This window comes from Emys orbicularis, chromosome 2 (genome assembly GCF_028017835.1).
Source record: "Emys orbicularis isolate rEmyOrb1 chromosome 2, rEmyOrb1.hap1, whole genome shotgun sequence".
In the NCBI taxonomy this organism is placed as follows: domain Eukaryota; kingdom Metazoa; phylum Chordata; order Testudines; family Emydidae; genus Emys; species Emys orbicularis.
The window spans coordinates 211289337-211307013 of record NC_088684.1 but is presented as its reverse complement, the minus strand read 5'-3'; the positions used below and the strand labels follow the sequence as shown (position 1 = coordinate 211307013).

The 17677-nt window shown below is 40.7% G+C and overlaps 1 protein-coding gene across 1 annotated transcript in view; it reads left to right on the top strand.

Annotated features, from left to right (window-relative positions):
- Nucleotides 1–9883, top strand: part of CRTAP (cartilage associated protein) — a 30720-nt gene extending 20837 nt beyond the window's left edge. The window contains 1 exon segment of the mRNA XM_065399445.1: nucleotides 9771–9883. Coding sequence (XP_065255517.1) covers nucleotides 9771–9830 — 60 coding nt within the window. The 3' untranslated portion in view covers nucleotides 9831–9883.
- The last annotated feature ends 7794 nt before the right edge of the window (nucleotides 9884–17677 follow it).

The window sequence follows — 17677 nt, the reverse complement described above, 5'->3', positions numbered from 1 at the left end:
AAGGAGAAATCTATGGCCAGCAGAGTAAAAGACAATAAGGAGGAGTTTTTAAAGTATATCAGGAACAAAAAGAATCCACATAGTAGTTTTGGCCATTGCTAGATGGAAATGGTAGAATTATCAATAATAATGCAGAAAAGGCAGAAGAGTTCAGTAAATATTTACAAAACCAACAAGGAGTCCGGTGGCACCTTAAAGACTAACAGATTTTTATAAAAAAGTGTGTGGCACAGTCTCTCACGATAGTCGGTGTAGTATGTCGAATGCAATGGATTTTTTTTATCTTCAGTCCATTTGGTATGATGTCCATCTGTTTGCACTTGGAGAGGAAGATGTCTGTCTGTATCTGTGCGAGTTATATTAATATTTGTTTACTATTTGGGGAAAAAATAGATGATGCAGTCATATGACTGATGATGGTAACACTTTCCATTCAGGAAGATGTTGAACAGCAATCAATAAATTTAGACATTTTAAAATCAGCAGGTCCATATAACTTGCAGCCAAGGGTTTTAAAAGAGCTGACTGAGGAGCTCGCTGGATCATTAATGTTGATTTGCAATAAGTCTTCGACATTGGGGAAGTTCCAGAAGACTGGAAAAATGCTAATGTTGTGCCAGTATTTAAAGAGGGTAGACCCTGGTAATTATAGGCGTGTCAGTCTGACATTGATCTTGGGCAGGATAATGGAGCAGCTAATATGGGAATCGATTGATTAAGAATTAAAGAAGGGTAATATAATTAATGTCCATCAATATGAGTTTATGGAAAATGCATCTTGTCAAACTAATTTGAAATCTGAAATTGCAAGTTTGGTTGATAAAGGCAAGTGTTGATTTAATATACTGAGACTTCTGAAAGCCATTTGACTTTTATCGCACAACATTTTGATTAAAAAAACTAGAACAATATAAAATTAACGTGGCACACAGTAAATGGATTACTGGTTGATAGTTTTCAAAATGTAATTATAAATAGGGAATCCTCATCAAGCAGGTGCATTTCTAGTGGGGTCCAATAGGGATCAGCCCTACACTATTTAACATTTTTATCAATGTCAGAAGAAAACATAAAAATAATCACTGATAAAGTTTGTCAGGTGACCCAAAAATTGGGGGAGAGGTAAATAACGTAGAGGACAGGTCACTGATTCAGAGGGATATGGATCTCTTGAGAAGCTGGCAGAAGCAAATGGTGTTTTGATATCAGTAAATGTAAATGTATACATTTGGGAACAAAGAATGTAGGTCATATTACAGGATGGGAGACTCCTGGGAAGCCGGACTCTGAAAAAGATTTGAGGGTCATAGTGGATAATCAGCTGAACATGTGACACTATGGCCAAAAGGGCTAATGCGACCCCAGGATGCATAAACAGGGGAATCTCGAGTAGGAGTAGGTAGGTTATTTTACCCCTCTGTATTTGGCACTGTGTACAGTTCTGATGCCCACAGTTCAAGAGGGACACTGATAAATTGGAGAGGTTTCAGAGAAGAGCCAGGAGAATGATTGAAGAATTATAAAACATGCCTTCTAGTGATAGACTTGAGGAGCTCAATCTATTTATCTTAAAGAAAAAGTTAAGACTTGATCACAGATTCTATGAACCAACATGGGGAACAATAGTCAATAATGGGCTTGTCAATGTAGGAGAGAAAGATATAACATGATCCTGTGGCTGGAAGTTGAACTAGACAAATTCAGACTGGAAATAATGGGTACATTTTTAACAGTAAGGTAATTAACCATTGGAACAACTTATCAAGGGTCATCTTGGATTCTTCATCACTGGCAATTTTTAAATCAAGATTGGATGTTTTTCTAAAATATTTGCTCTAGGAGCTTACTTTGGGGATGTTCTATTACCTGTGCTATACTAGATGATCAAAATGGTCCCTTCTGGCCCTGGCACCTATGAATCCAAAACCAGCGAATGACCTTTTTCTAGTTGCATTTGGGTTCTGCAGAACGTGGTCAGGCCAATCTTTGTTGGCAGGTGCAGTAGGATCTTAGTTTAAACTCTGAGCAGGCATTACATTTTGGGTAAAAACCAGCACTATCAAGGGCCATGTGATCTCTGAAGATCACTTAAAAATATCTTCCCCTGCTATCCCCAAATAAATAAATACATCCTCATTGTACAATATGGGGCATCACTCCCCTCCTTCCAGGTTGACCGGGAAACTCTGCAGTTTTTTCCCTTACAGATCTTGAGGAACCTACAGGGGACCAAGGCCATCCACATGGAGTCCATGTGCCTTTGCATTGGTTCTGGCCTCTACTGGTTTACCCCTTATGTCCCTGGCTACCAGGAGCTCTCCCTGGCCACTGCTGCTTCTGAGGTCCCCAGAAGGGATCATATGGAAAAGATAAAACAGCATTTCTGCTTGTCAGGGGGAGGGTTATGTTTTCTCCCAACCCCTCCAGTCACCACTTCTCCCCCTACACAGATTCTGGGTACAGAGGCTGCCCTTGCAAGGTCTAGAGGAAGAGATGGTGCAGTACAGGTGACTGAACCCACCTTCCATTCCAGGAGGAGTTGATTTGCATGTGGGGAGTCCCCTCTACGCACAGATCTCTGGGAGGATCCAGGCCAAAGAGTTTGTTTGCAAACAGTCTGTTTTTAAAGAAAATATCTGGTCAGGACAAATGCAAGGCCTGTGGTGCTCCATGTCTTGCCCACCTGATTAAGGATGGCTGGGATGGGAGTGAGGAAGTCCTAACAAAAGAGAACTTGGAAACAAGCAGGCTGGGAAAATTCAAAAACTTCACCCAGAATTGACAGGACAGTTTATTCTGTCTGTAAACTGACAGAGCTTTATTAGCTCTGACTGTAATGGAGCTACACTAATTTACAACGGCTGAGGATCTGACCCATAATTCTGTGTTTTGTTGGAGGTGGGGGGTTTAGGGATATTTTTACTTGGCCATTGTAAATTGTGCAACATCCACAAGTATTTGGCTGAGATGATCGTATAACATGTCTCTTTTTTTTTTTTTTTTTTTTTTTGTACCAAATCAGTAGATGGAAAAATTGTTGGCGGCTTTGACTTTTTTTGTCCCAGTCTTTCTATTTGTATAGAAAAATAAATAAATAAAATGGCTGAGGTTCAAATACAAACTTCCTGTGTGTGTAGTGCAAAGGAGAACAATTGCAAATACTGACCAAATGTGGCTGCTGCATGGAGGAGAGATGGCACAGCATCGGTCAAATTATTATTTGCAAATAATAATCTCAGTTTAGCCAAAACAAATTTCTGTTTGCAAATTGTTAGCAAACAGATTTTGAGTTTTTATAAGCTTACTTGTTATTTCTAGTTGTTCAAAAGTTTGTGCAGACTAATGTGTTGTTTAAAAGCCACCTGTTCGCTTTGACTGTGTACTAGTCACTGTTATTGGTGTGCAGTTGGTCATGGAAGTCGCATAGTATTGTTTCTACTCCCTGTTTGGGTGACAATTTTTTAAAAAGAATAGGAATTACTTGTTTGTTTGCAAATACATATGAAGAGCAGTCTTTCTCCAGGTATTTGTACAAAAAAACACTTGTGAATGTTTGTAAATAGTGACTAGAGTGAGCATGAACATGGTCTAATTGATTAAGCTTTTGGAATTTGAATCAATGTTTGCAAGCAATGTTCTTGCAGTATTCAGCCAGAGATATGATGTACCATGCTAGTCCCTCCCACTGCGTAATGTGGGGGGAGTGTTACAAACACTGCTTTCAATGCAAAAAAAAAAAGGGGGGGGGGATGTTTACATTGAGAGCTATCCCAATGTAAAATCCTAGTGGAGACAAGATACAGATTGCTTTTTCTGTGATGTAGCTAATCAAGGTTAACCCTATACCCCCTGCCCTGGATTGACCTTGTCTCCACTAGGATTTTGCATCAAGATAGGCTACGTTGTTACATCAGGAAAAACTATGTGGCTTGCTCCATTAAGAAACGTGCTGGGGATTTTTTTGTTGATTATTTTTGTGTGTGTTTATTTATCAGTGGAAGCTAATACTGATTAAAGCAGCATTAATTTGTTGTCTGTACTCTGTAAGCCATATCCAAGGGAGTGTCCCTGAACTAGGGATGTAAAAGGTTAACCGGTAAGCATTAGGCTTACCGTTAACTGGACCTTAACCATTAACCCCCACAGCTGGCTGTGCCAGGTCAGCCAAATGGTGGGGCCACGGCAGGCCAGCGGGACCCCAGCTGTGCTGGGCTGGACCAGGAGGGCTGGAGCGGCCTCGGCCGCACCCCAGTGGGAGCACCTGTAATTGGAGCACCTGTAGTCAATTAAGACCCTGTCAGGAACCTAATAAAAAAACCCTGCTTCAGGCAGACAGGATGGTGCGAGGAAGGAGAGAGGACTAGAGTTGGGAGGTGTGTTGCCGAGAATTGAAAGACCAGAGAACTGGAGGAAGGGAGACCCTGCCCCAGCAGGGCAGGGAGACTCCCTCCCGCAGCATCAAGGACCGAGGGTAACCCTACCCAAGGGGGAAGAGGGTAAGAAACCCACAGGGGTTGAGAGGGGCTGAGGCTCAGAGTAAGGAGCAAACCCAGACCCCTTCCCCGCTTCCCTCCTCTACCACCTTCCCGGGCCACTAGCGGGGCCCTTGGCACCCCAAGACCAGGGGCAAGGGGTGGCATCCTAGCCCCACTCCACCAGCCCGCCAAGAAAAGCGTGGGACCCACCATACCAACATCGGCCATTTTGCCGAATCATACTAATGCATTATTTTAATATTCTGTGATACTGCTGTGCAACCAAACAGGCTTCATGACAGTCTGTATGAAATTCCTGTACAAAATGCTGTCAATGATCTGTATGGAAAGTATGGGTTATTACAGAAAAGTTGTTTTCCCCAGAGTCTTTCCAGTCCACAATAAGAAATGTTAAAGCAGATTATATTTAGAGGCAGTAACATAAAAGGGTGACTATTTGCCATGCAGAAGCTGGTGTTCATTTTTGGCAGCCAAAGGATAAGCATCTGCCCTGTGTGCCTAATGGGCCTGCAAGAGGGTGGGGGGATAAAAGTGCTAATGGTCACTATTACAATGTTTAAGTGCACTGTACTGGCCAAAGAAAAGTTAGTGCTGGACCATCAGCCCCAAATGGACTGTGACAGCCATATTGACAGTTTTTTGGTTTTTTTCCTCTATCCTGTTCATTTGAATAGCTGGCTGTTTCTCCTAAAAGGTTGTATTTTATTTCTTTCTCTCCTTGTGTTGTAGGTGTAATATTTAATACTATTGTATTGGAAATGGACAGCAGTGACACATGGATATGGGGTAAAACTTCAAACCCAGTGTATTACCCTATCCTTTGCAGATTCTGGGTTTTAGCTCACGAAAACTTATGCCCAAATAAATTTATTAGTCTCTAAGGTGCCACAAGTACTCCTCGTTCTTTTTGCTTCTACAGACTAACACAGCTACCACTCTGAAACCAAAGGGATCTGTATCTTTTTTTATTTTTATTTGTTTTAAACACTGGCCACACTTATCATGCCAGTAAGTCTCATCAAATTGGATTAGATTGTGCAGAGACACTAAGCAATGAGGTTTATTTAAAATCCAACTACTCACATTTCCCATTTTGAGAATTTCATGGACAACTTGTGTTTGGTACTGTCAAGATATGTGGTGTGGCCCCAATATTTCCTCAGTCTTTTATTCTACCATTTAGCAGTTGATTAGGAATCTGGATAGCATGTTTGTTGATTTAAGCACCATATTTGTGTAACCCACATTAATACAGTGTGACTTTGTCCCCACTACAAAGTGGGTAGACTACAGACAGAGGTTTATGAGTTTGCTGTTGCCTCTGCATCAATGGGCTTAATCCTTTTAGCTGAATCAGTAGAGGCTCACAGACAACCTGACTAAGGGTGTCATTACATTTATTGTCTTACTATTATTATTTATGTTCTATTAGTATCCAGAAGGCATAGAGAGCATTGGGAATTGAGGGCATCCAGCATCTTGCTGCAGGTATTAAATATTTTGCTGCATCCAGGCCCTTGGACTCCAGGCCAGTAGGAAGCTATTAGAGCTCTGTTGACAAGCAACTTTCCCAGGAATTAACACCTGTGAAGTATTTGCTGACCTCAGTAATTTAAAATGCCTTTTTATTTCAGCTCTGCATTCCCAACAAAGGGATGATGCCCTGTCATGAGGGTGCTAATGGGACAAGGATAGTGATCTGTCTATTCATAGCTTTAACATGACAATCTAATTAAATCTTCTGACATACCATTGTAGCCTAGATAGACTTTTAATGTGGATGCAATCCACAGACCATAATATGCACAACATATAAATGTTTTACATTATGAGGGTGGGGCAGACAAAGAGTTTAGGTACAGCTTTTAGTCTTCTTCAAACATAATCTAGAGTTGCTGCTTTCTCAAAAGAAAAATTAAACCAGTCTTCTATTGCACTGCAGCAGATTTTTCTGGGTATTTATTTTTACATGTTGGGCCAAATCTTGTTCTCCATTCCAGCCCTTTAACTCTGTTAGAGCCTATGGATTTGCATTCGCATAATGGGGGGATAAAATGTCTTTTTTTGTTGTTGTTGGTTTTTTTTTAGTTGTTGCTTTTTCTTGGATATTCAGAGTCTGTGAAAAGAAACTTCAGATAATTTGGGATTTTAGTCAAACTTATTTCATCCCTTTTTTCAGGTTTAAGTAATACTCATTTTTACATGAGATTGGCAGACTTTCAAGTACAAAGGACAAGGGCTAAACTTTGTTTGGGCCATCAATGTCTTTGGAGTGTACTGCATTAATGGCGAGTGTGTGAGCAAAATTCTAGAAATGCAATATAATATATGTAGTCAGGATTTATTTCTCGGGGGTAGTGGAGGCTGAGTTATTAAAATCATAGTAGTGACGATCACTGTGTCTTCACTCTGAACTAGGCTCTCATTGGAAATAATGCTGTCAGACTTTTATGTCCCGTCCCCCCACCTCCTTCCGCCCAAAATAACCTACCTTTTAAAGGTTCCCTTTCTTTGCAGATTTACTGAAAAGATAAAAATTTCCTTTTGTCATCCTGTTTTAGCATTTTATTAAAATGTAATATTGAGCCATAGAAAAAGCAGTCTCAGTTAGATCAGGGACACCCCTAGAGCATGATTTTCAGAAGTGCTGAATACCCAAAATCCCAATCAAAGGCAATGGGAGTTGCAGAAAGATAGCCTCTAAATTTGGGTGCCTATACTTGAAAATTTGGGCCTTAACTTCTCTGTGCCTCAGTTTTCATATCGAGGATGATAATACTCACCCCATAAGGGTGTTGTGGGGCTTTATTCATTCACATTTATAAAGTATCTTGAGGTCCACAAATGGTAGGCTCTACAGAAGTGCAAATTATTATTTTTAACAAAGAATAACCAGTTCCTTGCTATGCAGAGATGTTTTTAATACCCTTTTCCATAACCCCAAACTGCTTGCCTACAGAAAGACAAATAGAGAATATAAAAGAACTGGTGATGTTTGTTTCTTGCACCTTTATTGACTTGGATACTTATATGTTTCAAGTGAGCGAAACGCAAAATAAACAGTCATCCTTCAGAAGCTGCTGAAACCACTTCACAGTTTGCTTAAACTCCAACAAAGCTGTAAGAAGGAACTGTGAATTTGGGAATAGGAGCAGCAGTTATTCCAGCCAGCTGCCATCCCACTTTTGGAGGGTTTTTTTGTCCTTACTAATTCACACTTCTGAAGAACTCGATATTATTTTTTTTAATCCTGGCCACAGTGACTATTGCATTAAAAATAAACAGAGCCTCTCTCTGCTTTAAATTCCTTTCACTGACCGCAGAGGATATAATACCCTTTTCCCATCTGTACGGAAGATTGCAGCAATATCCAGGCTCAGAAACTGCAGAAATAAACTTGGGTGTGCTGTATGCCCGATGAATAAATTCCCAGACAGAAACTTGGTTAAAATCTAGTTAAAGTTTTAAACTATTATTTTGTAGTACCATAATTTAGCATGATACTTCACAGAGAGAAGGAAAAACAGTCCCTGCCCCAAACAGTTTGCAGTTTACATGTGACAAACTAGAAAATGAACATAGTGGACAAAGAATGGGAGTACAAAAAAGAGAGAGGAGAATTCAAATAAATGTGTTGAAAACAAAGCTTATAAATTCTGATTTTTAAAAACCAAGAACAAGGCACAGCTGGTCAGAATTTTTCCAGTGCATTGTTTTTCTGTTGGAAAATGTCATTAATCAAAACCACCATGTTCCACAGGAATGTGTAACTTTCAACAAAATTTCATTTTGGGGGGGAAAGGGTGGAAATCGAAACTAAATGTTTCAACCTGATCAGAACAAAGTGTTTGGATTTTTCATTTCAAAACAACATTTTGTTTAGAAAGTTATTTTATTTTTTGATTTTGTATTTAAAATTTTAAATACATCAAAATCAAATTGTTTTAATTGTCCCAAATTATATTTTTATTTATTGGAATTTTAATTTTATGGGAAATTTCAACTTTTTCATTCTGATTAGGAATATTTTTTTCCTAGAAAAAAGTTGGAATTTCCCACCTAACAGAAATTCCAATTTTGGACCAGCTCTAGAATGAAGGTAGGTAAAAAGAAGAGTAGGTAGTGCAGGAACAAAGGTCAGTGGTGGAAAACTAGGCAAGAGAAGTAGGGGAGGAGGAGCAGCATATGAGAATCCTTGATGCATCTGTCTTAATTTAATGGATATTTTAATGCAACCTTAAAGTACATTCTGCTGCATTTTTAATCTGGGTTTCCTTAGCGTGTGTCTGCACTGCTGCTGGGATGCTTTCCAGTGCAGGTAGAGACAGACAGACTAGCTCTGTTCAAGGAAGTGCACTAAAAATAGCCGTCCAGCAGCAGCTTAGAGTAGCCACCTGAGTATAAACTCACCTGGACCCCTTGAATACCCACTCAGGAAGCTGGTCCAAACCACCCCCCGTGTTACACTGCTTTCACTGCTATTTGTAGCATGCTAGCTTGAGCAGAGCTAGCGCCTGACTGTCAGCCTGTGCTGGGAAGCACCCTCTCAGCGGCTGTGTAGACGTATCCCAGGTGTGTTGCACTACAAAAAACTGTGTATGAAAACTTGCTGTGAACTGTAATATTTTCTTCTGATAAGGTCTATATTTTGCTGTAATTCTAGACCAAGTGTCAAAACAACATATGTTAAATGAAAAACAAGGCAGTATAGTATTCTAATCAATGATTTAACGTGGAGGGGTTTGTAACCTTTCTGAACCCAAACTAGGCTTTTGAAATTTGTTACCTCTGCCAAGATCTGAGTTTTTTTCTAAAGTCCAAAGGTTGATATAACTGTAAAACTAACTACCCATTTTTCCAAAAACTATTAAGCATATGCCTAACTTTAGTCACGTGAGTAGTTCTGTTGAAGTCAGTGGAATTACTCATACTTAAAATTAAGTTTTATGCTTTAGTATTTTGCTCAATCAGGACCTTAATGAGTAAACTAATCTGGATGTGTCAGTGGACTACTCAGGGTCCTGAGTTAGTAAAATCTGGCACATAACTATGGAGTCATTGCTGCAGCCACGTGCTCTACACTTAAATAGGCTATCTCATTACTTTTGAAGGCTCTTTGCACTATCTTGAGCAAACGAAAGGTGCTATATAAAATCAGTCTGTTCTTGACAACTTCAGCTACAGCCTAGTTCTAGGATAAAATGTAAAGCCTTTTCCATCCATTCCACTGTAAGTAATTAACGTGTGTCCTGCTATCTTTTAATCTCTCTTTAGGGTGAAGTTGTGGAATTCCTTGATGAACTCCTTGAAGTGGATGAAAACAGTGAATCCTGATGAACAAAAACAAGGCATAGTTTTTTTTTAAAAAATAAAGACCCACTGTTGTGCCTTCATATCATCATTTGTAGCTCAGGTTAGAGATACTTCGAAGCTGTGCCTTTAACTTCAGTCAAATGTCATGAATCTTTCCTGTGCGATCACTGCCACACTGCACTGAACTTTTCATGAGTGTGGTTTTTCACTGTGTGCTCTCAAAGTTGAGCCATATGGGGTATAATCTTGTGTTTGATTTCTTTAAAATGGTACTTTAAAAAAAGAAAGCTATTCAGATGCTCTCACCTGTCACTGAGCCTCCTTCAGTCTGCTCAGCTAAATTGTAATAGCTTGGCTAAATTATGAAGAAGTTTTGCCAGAATATGGACCAAGTAATTGAATAGGGCATATCAATTCTCCAGACTTTCTGAGGCATGTAATGGTATTTTGTATATGGCTTTCCCCATGATGAGTAACAAACTTACACTAAATTTCAGTGCATCAAAAGATGCTAATGCATCAAACAGACTGCTCCATAATTTAGATTGTAAACTTTTTGGGCAAAGACTCTTCTATTGTTCTGTTTCCACAATCCCTAGGAGAGTGGGGTCCTGGTCCATACCTAGCGTTCCCAGGCATTATGGTAATAATAAAAAAAAAACTGAAATGTGCTTTGTTTAACTGACTTAGCTAGTTAGAGAGACAAGGTGGGTGAGGTAGTATTTTTTTTCATTTTATTTTAATAAAATATATTACCTCACCCACCTTGTCTGTAATATCCTGGGACTGACAGGGCTACAACTACACTGACTTAACTAATGGCCTTTTAAAAACTGCTCTGAGAAATTGCTTCTGTCAGCAATTTTGATCTGTCTTGAAAATTGTACAAGGTTCAATAGCATGAAGCAGGAGATCAGTCAGAATTAATGCAATAAGTAGTTAAATTTCTCTCTCTCTCTCTCAATTTTTGCTCCTTTTGGGCCCAATCCTGCATACCTCTTCTCTCACAAGTAGTTCTTGTCCATGTGAGTAGTTTCACTTATGTGAGTAAGAGCTAATCAGGTAAAAAGTATGGTTTGTGTATTCTCTCATCTAGATAAGGGTTTTCAGGCTCTTTAGTCTGATGGGCAATCTGCATATTTTCATATCCAAAAGGAAGTAGAGATAAAGCTATCTGTTTTGAAGAACGATTTATCTTAATAAAGAGCAAACTTGAGATGTAATCATAATCTCTGTACCCATTGTTGATGGTAGATAGGATGTAATCATGAAGAATACATCTATACCAACTTTTGACCAGAGGTGGGAGGACTATTTGGGAGATTGAACTCCTACCTTTTTCACTAGTGTATTTTCCTTGTTATATGATCCTGCCCTATAAACAAGTATTTTGAAGACCATGAAAAATATTGTATTTAAAGATAATAGGTGAAATCCTGGCCCCATTGAAGTCAATGACAAAAGTCCTATTGACTTCAGTGAAGCCAGGATATCAGGTCTTTCTTTAAGAGCTAGAACCTGCAAGTGCTTGAGGTCTACTCACTTCAATGGGAGGCAAGGGCATTCAGCCCCTTTCATGGCTGAGCCCTAACTCCGCTATGGAGTTCCAGTATGTGCAAGTAAATTTGGAGAAGCATGGTCAGTAAAAATAACTTGAACCCTGCTATTTTGCTTACACATTTACCAGCTATACGCTAGCTCCAAGCTGTATCAGAGAATAAGAAAGGAAATCCACAGTTGAGGAATCATTTTTAGATTTCAGAGTAGCAGCCGTGTTAGTCTGTATCCGCAAAAAGAACAGGAGTACTTGTGGCACCTTAGAGACTATCAAATTTATTTGAGCAAATAAATGTGTTAGTCTCTAAGGTGCCACAAGTACTCCTGTTCATTTTTAGATTGTCCTGCAATCCCTAGTCATAAAAAAACAAAAAAACCCAAACCCTTAAAATATAACCAAAGATGTACAGGGTCAGATTCTGTCTGCTGTTTCTCTTGCTTTTCTACCAGAACATTTAGTTTGCTGCAAGCTGGGGAGTGAATCCCCATACTAATCTGCTGCAGGTTAATTGTCATTTGGACCCTGCTGACCTGCATTAACAGTTAGCTAATGCACTTTGATGTAGTCTCATTTCAAAGAGGACTAGATCAATGTGGATCAGAAGGATCCACAGGAACAGTTAGTTCACAGCAGGCTGGCGTAGTAGATTCATACCCCAGTTGGCTGCTAAATGTTCTTGCAAGCAATCCCTTAATCCCAATTTAATCCATTGACTTCAATGGATTAAGTTCTCTTTTGTGTTACACAGTTGTATATCCCCATTAATTTCAGTGCAGCTACCCTTGTAATGGGAGCAGAATTTGGCCCACTCTCTGCCTTGGTGCTTTAGCATATGTGGCATGTTGTTGTGCTTCACATTAGGGTTTATTTATTGTATGTTTATGCATGAATTTAACTCTGCTTTTAAAATGTGTAGCAGCTTATTATAAGCTAGTTTTCATTCCATACTAAAATATACCCCTCATCATGGTATATGAGTGCCTACTGGGATATTTTATCTCCTAGAGAATTTATGTATGCTTAGTACAAGAGCTCGAGGAGAGGCTGCTACTCTGGAGTTATCTCCTCTATCCCCTGGCTCTCAAAGATGTATGGAAGGACAGTTTCCAATCTCTCCTATCAGAAACTTGACATCCAAGGTTAAGTCATCTGCCCAAATGTCTTCTCCTCAGTGAGATTCTCAGCCTCTCCTTCAGAAATCACATGTGAGTGATATGGGGCTGTTCTGGGAAAGATACTTCCTTGCATGTTGTCTTGTTCTTGTTAATTATGTTTTCAATTCTTCTGCCCCTTCTTGTTGTTGTCTTTTCGTAAACCTACATTGTGAGGTCAGTGGCGCATGGACTGTCTTCCTGTTACTTGTTTGTACGGTGCCTGGCACAATGAGCCTTAATCTCTGAGTGGAGCCTGTAGGTGCTACTGTAATACAAAAATAAATAAATAATAAAGTGCCTTAAAGACCTCTTCAGGAATGGATGCCCACGATTTGACTTACTGGGACTGATTTTTCCAGTTTACGTGCATCTAAGTGATCATTTTGGTCTTTTTTGCTTTAGCTTTCCCCACAATTTGTTTCTGATGTACATCTTTAGTTATATCTATGAGTAGGGCTACGATTATGTCATGGAATCCGTGACTTCCAGAGACCTCCGTGATATTTTCTGCCCTGGAGCTGGACTGCTGACGGCAGGCAATGGCTCTCTCAGAGGCCCCCAGCAGCTCCCACTCACTGCGGGAGGCTGGGCTCCCTATAGCTGCCCAGCCACAGCAGGTGGTAGGAGTCCCCCTCTCCCCCCCAGCTGCCCAGTCGTGGCGGGCAGCAGGGAACCCTGCAGCAGCCCAGCCACTGTGGGGGACCCCTCCACTGCAACTCAGCCGCAGCAGGCGGTGGGGGAGGGCGGGCGGACCCCACAGCAGCCCAGCTGCGCGCGGCGGGTGGGGATTGGACCCTCTCCCTCCCCATTTTGTCAGGGTTATTTTTAGTAAAAATCAGGGACAGGTCACAAGCTTCCATGAATTCATTTTTTATTGCCTGTGACCTGTCTGTGATTTTTACTAAAAATATCCATGCCAAATCTGAGCCTTGTCTATTAGTGTGGTTCTATACTGTAAACTATTTATGTAAAAATCCATGTACCCTTCTAAAATGGCAGTGATCTGTTATCATTTTGTTCATGTGCCTTGTGGATTTTTATGACTTTTCTAATTTCCACTACATATGGTCCCAAGCCAGTTCAATTTTAACAAGTGCAGGGAGTTCTCAAGCTCCAGCTCTTTTCTAATGAGAAATAGCTGCTCTTCTAGTCCTTTAGTATTTAATGCAGCTTTTTTCAGCATTCTCATGTTCTTTCAAGTGATTTTTCTTCTGCTGCTATTGGTAAATGCCAACACTGTGTGTTACTGCAATAAATCTGTGTCCTTCCTGCCATTTCTTCTTGGGGTCAGGAGGTGGGAAGGGCAGTGCCCCCCCCCCCCCCAAAAAAAAATCCTGCAACACCTTCGTCCTAGCAGCTTCTGCCTAGTTGGTGAGATTTTGATGTTACATCTTCATTTTCTTTTAATATTTATTCAAGGCTTATTTTATGCTCCGTTCCTTCTCTTGTACTGCATCTCGTTCAAGCTACTGTGTACATGTGGCAGTTTTGACAGAAGTGTGTTCCGTACCACTTTAACATGTGGCATTGGTGCACATAGCCATCTTGCACCTCATCCTACCGTTCATGTGTGGGTATAACTCAACTGACCTCAGTGGTGGTCTTGCCTATGATAGAACTGTAGTATCGAGCCTTTTATAATTGCTTACTTTTCTAATAATCCAGCAAGATATTTGGATAACTGCTCTTAGTCTCTCTGAGCCGCCTCCTGCTGCCCACAAGCAGTTATGTAATAGCCTGTTGCAGATTACACAAATAATAATGTTGTCAGCATTACTGGTGAACACTGAATGAAATTCATCCCAGAGGGTATGGTTAGCACCAGGGCTTCTGCCCCACTTAAGCTTATGTTGGACAGAGGGTTTTGCACAGGCCTTTTGTAGGATAGTGAATTTCCTGGAAGTTTTAGCTTGAACTGGATCACAGACTTTGGCTGTAACAGTCTAGTTCCCAATGGGTATTTGTCCACACGTCTAAACTATCAGACAGTTGGGTATAGTGACCATCTCTATTGATCTGTAGACTGTGAATCAGGACTGGATTATTAGCAGTATTGCAAGTTGGGAGTGAGTTTATTTGGCAGAGCTGTATTGAGTATTCTAACATGGACTCTTTCTAGCTACTACAGTGCCTCACTTGCTTCTAACTCACTTTCATAAGCTTCAACATTCATTCAAATAAAATAGATAATAAGAGGGGGGGTGGTTTCGTGTATTGTTCAAACATTAGAGTAGTTATGTTCTGAAAAGCTACTATACAATGGCATAATGGATTCCATATTTACTGTGTCTCAACGATTTCTATATTAAATATGTTCAGTTTAGAAGGAAAAAATCTTTTTCTAAGTGTCAGTTCCTGCAAATTCAACCTGGAATCTGAAAGTTAAGCTGGGTTCTTTCTCTCACACTGCCAGCAATAAAGATTTTGCCATGAAACCTTAATCAATAATTCTGTTGCCAATTCATAAGGCAAAACAGAATCCAGTTGTCTCTCCCTTTCTCTCTCCCCTTGAGCTGTATTGCTTTGCAATGCTACCAAGACACACACACAAATTTTTTAATTAATCATTAAAGCAGATGTGATTCTGAATATCTCTGGGGAAATACTTCTGAGTAAGAAGGTGCCATTTTTACATACATATTTTGCAGTATAGAACCATGCTCATAGATGTAACTCAAGATGTACCTCAGAAACAAACTATTCCTTTATTCCTTCTAAAACCATATTAGAACGTTCTGCTTTATATGGGTTTTTCTTACCCCACTGCTGTAGCTAACCTCCATTGCATGTCCCTGCATTCAAGAAAGCTAATATTGGTGGATATTGACAGCAAAGGCAAACACAGGAAATCTGCCCCTTTAAAGGGGTTCCATTAAAAAGTGATTTTTAGTAACCTGCACTTCTTACAGCTCTAAATACTGAGTTGCAAATAGACAAAGATGTGTTGGATTGTAAATGTACTCATATTTATTATGGCTGCAATTGAGGGTAAACAGTTGCCTGCATATGCCAGCTACTATGGAAATATGTTTAAGTTCTAATGTGGGCTGTAAACCAAAACTACTTCAGTTCAGAAAAAAATTCAATACTTAAACTGTGGAGAGGAGTACTGATGCCAGAGAAAACATACTCCTTTAATAATGTTTGAACATAGAGCTGTGATGCAGTTTGCAGCAGGGCAGTGAGAAAAACCCACAACTAATCCTTCATTGCTGCTGTCTGAACTTTTGGTTGTCTGCCATCCTTTAAACAGCGACTTCTTTTTTCTGGTGACTCAATGCGTGAATGACTTAGTGTGGAGAGTTTAAGCTACATACAAAAAGAGATATTAGTAAGAAATAGCCTGATTTACAAAAGTTTTGGCTATACACACCAGCAGATCAGGTTTTTGTATCTTAACTCCTCTTCAGTGCCTAGAGAAAAATGTAATAAATGGAGACCTTTTTTTTGTAAGGAAATATTCAGTTGCTTAGACTCTCCTCTTCTCCCTCCCCCCCCCCCCCCCAAAAAAAAAAGCATTTGGTGATGTATGGAAACAAAATTCTATTGAGTTCTCGGTTTTTAAAGTTTATAAATGGTAACCTTTGGGTAGAAGTTTCTTTGATTATTTTTAACCTCTTCCCCCCCCTCCCCCCCCCCCCCCCCGCCGCCTTGAATATAGTTTTTGGATAGGTGTGTTTAAATGGCATTAAGTAGTTAATATGATTCATTTTTACATTTGCAAAGCAATGGAATTTTTACCCATTTTAAAATAATGGGATTATGGGAGTCAGAGCTGTAACTGCATATAACTGTTTTAAAATTAGCTTTGTCCCTGTGTCCATCTCTCTCTCTCTCTCTCTCTCTCTCTCTCCCATTTATGTGCAAAAAGTGTTTGGGACATTTATTTACTCTCTCTGGAGCATAATCCTGTAAAACAGAGGTGGGCAAACTACGGCCCGCGGGACCCTCCTGCCCGGCCCCTGAGCTCCTGGCCCGGGAAGCAAGCCCCCAGCCCCTCCCCTAGTTTTCCCCTGCAGCCTCAGCTCACTGCGCCGCCAGCACAATGCTCTGGGCAGCAAGCTCCTGGGGCAGCGCAGCTGCAGAGCCGCAGCCTGACTCTGCTGTGCGGTGGCGTGGCTGGCTCTAGCCGGGTGGCAAGGCTGCCTGTCCTGGTGCTCTGGGCGGCGCGGCTGTAGCACCGCCAGCCACCAGTGCTCCAGGCAGCACGGTAAGGGAGGTTGGATAGAGGGCACGGGAGTTCGGGGTGGTGGTGTGGATAGGGGTTGAGGCAGTCAGAGCCAGAGAACATGGGGAGCAGGGGTCATGGAGGGGCAGTCAGGAATGAGAGGAGGGGTTGGATGGGGCAGGGGATCTGGGGGCGGTCAGGGAGAAGGGGTTTTCCCTGTCTTAATTTCAGCCCATTGCTGCTAGTTTATTAATTAACTAATGGAGATATCTCCATCTCCTAGAGCTGGAAGGGACCTTGAAAGGTCATCGAGTCCAGCCCCCTGCCTTCACTAGCAGGACCAAGTACTGATTTTGCCCCAGATCCCTAAGTGGCCCCCTCAAGGATTGAACTCACAACCCTGGATTTAGCAGGCCAATGCTCAAATCACTGAGCTATCCCTAGTTATACCCTTTTACTATGTTAAGTAATTCCTCCCCTCACTTTTGCCTTTTTTCATCCTTCCAGTATTTGTATTTATCATGCTCTCCACACCCTGCCTTAGTTGATCAGCCAAGCTACACATGAGAGGAGAGTTTGATTTCCCCTTCTCCTCCCCTTCCCCTCAACTATTTTGGTCAGTGTCTCTGGTTATTAAGTGCCCACAAGTGCAAACAGCATTCTAGTTCGGGATGTAAATTTCAGGAGGAAAAAACATTCTGCTGAATAGAATCGGGCTGATGACCTGGATTTAACACTTTTTGACTAATTCTAATATCAAAAGCAACAAGGAGTCCGGTGGCACCTTATTTCTGTATCCACAAAAACAACAGGGAGTATATCTGCTCCAAGAAATCCCTGATGGAGAGACCAGTATTTCCTCTACAAACAAATTTGTTTAGTCAGTTATTTGAACAAGAACACCCCTCTCCTCCCTGCCTTTGTAGATACCTCAGAGTACTATGTTAATGTACATTTTGTTCCTTTTCATGAATAACAAGCATCTGTG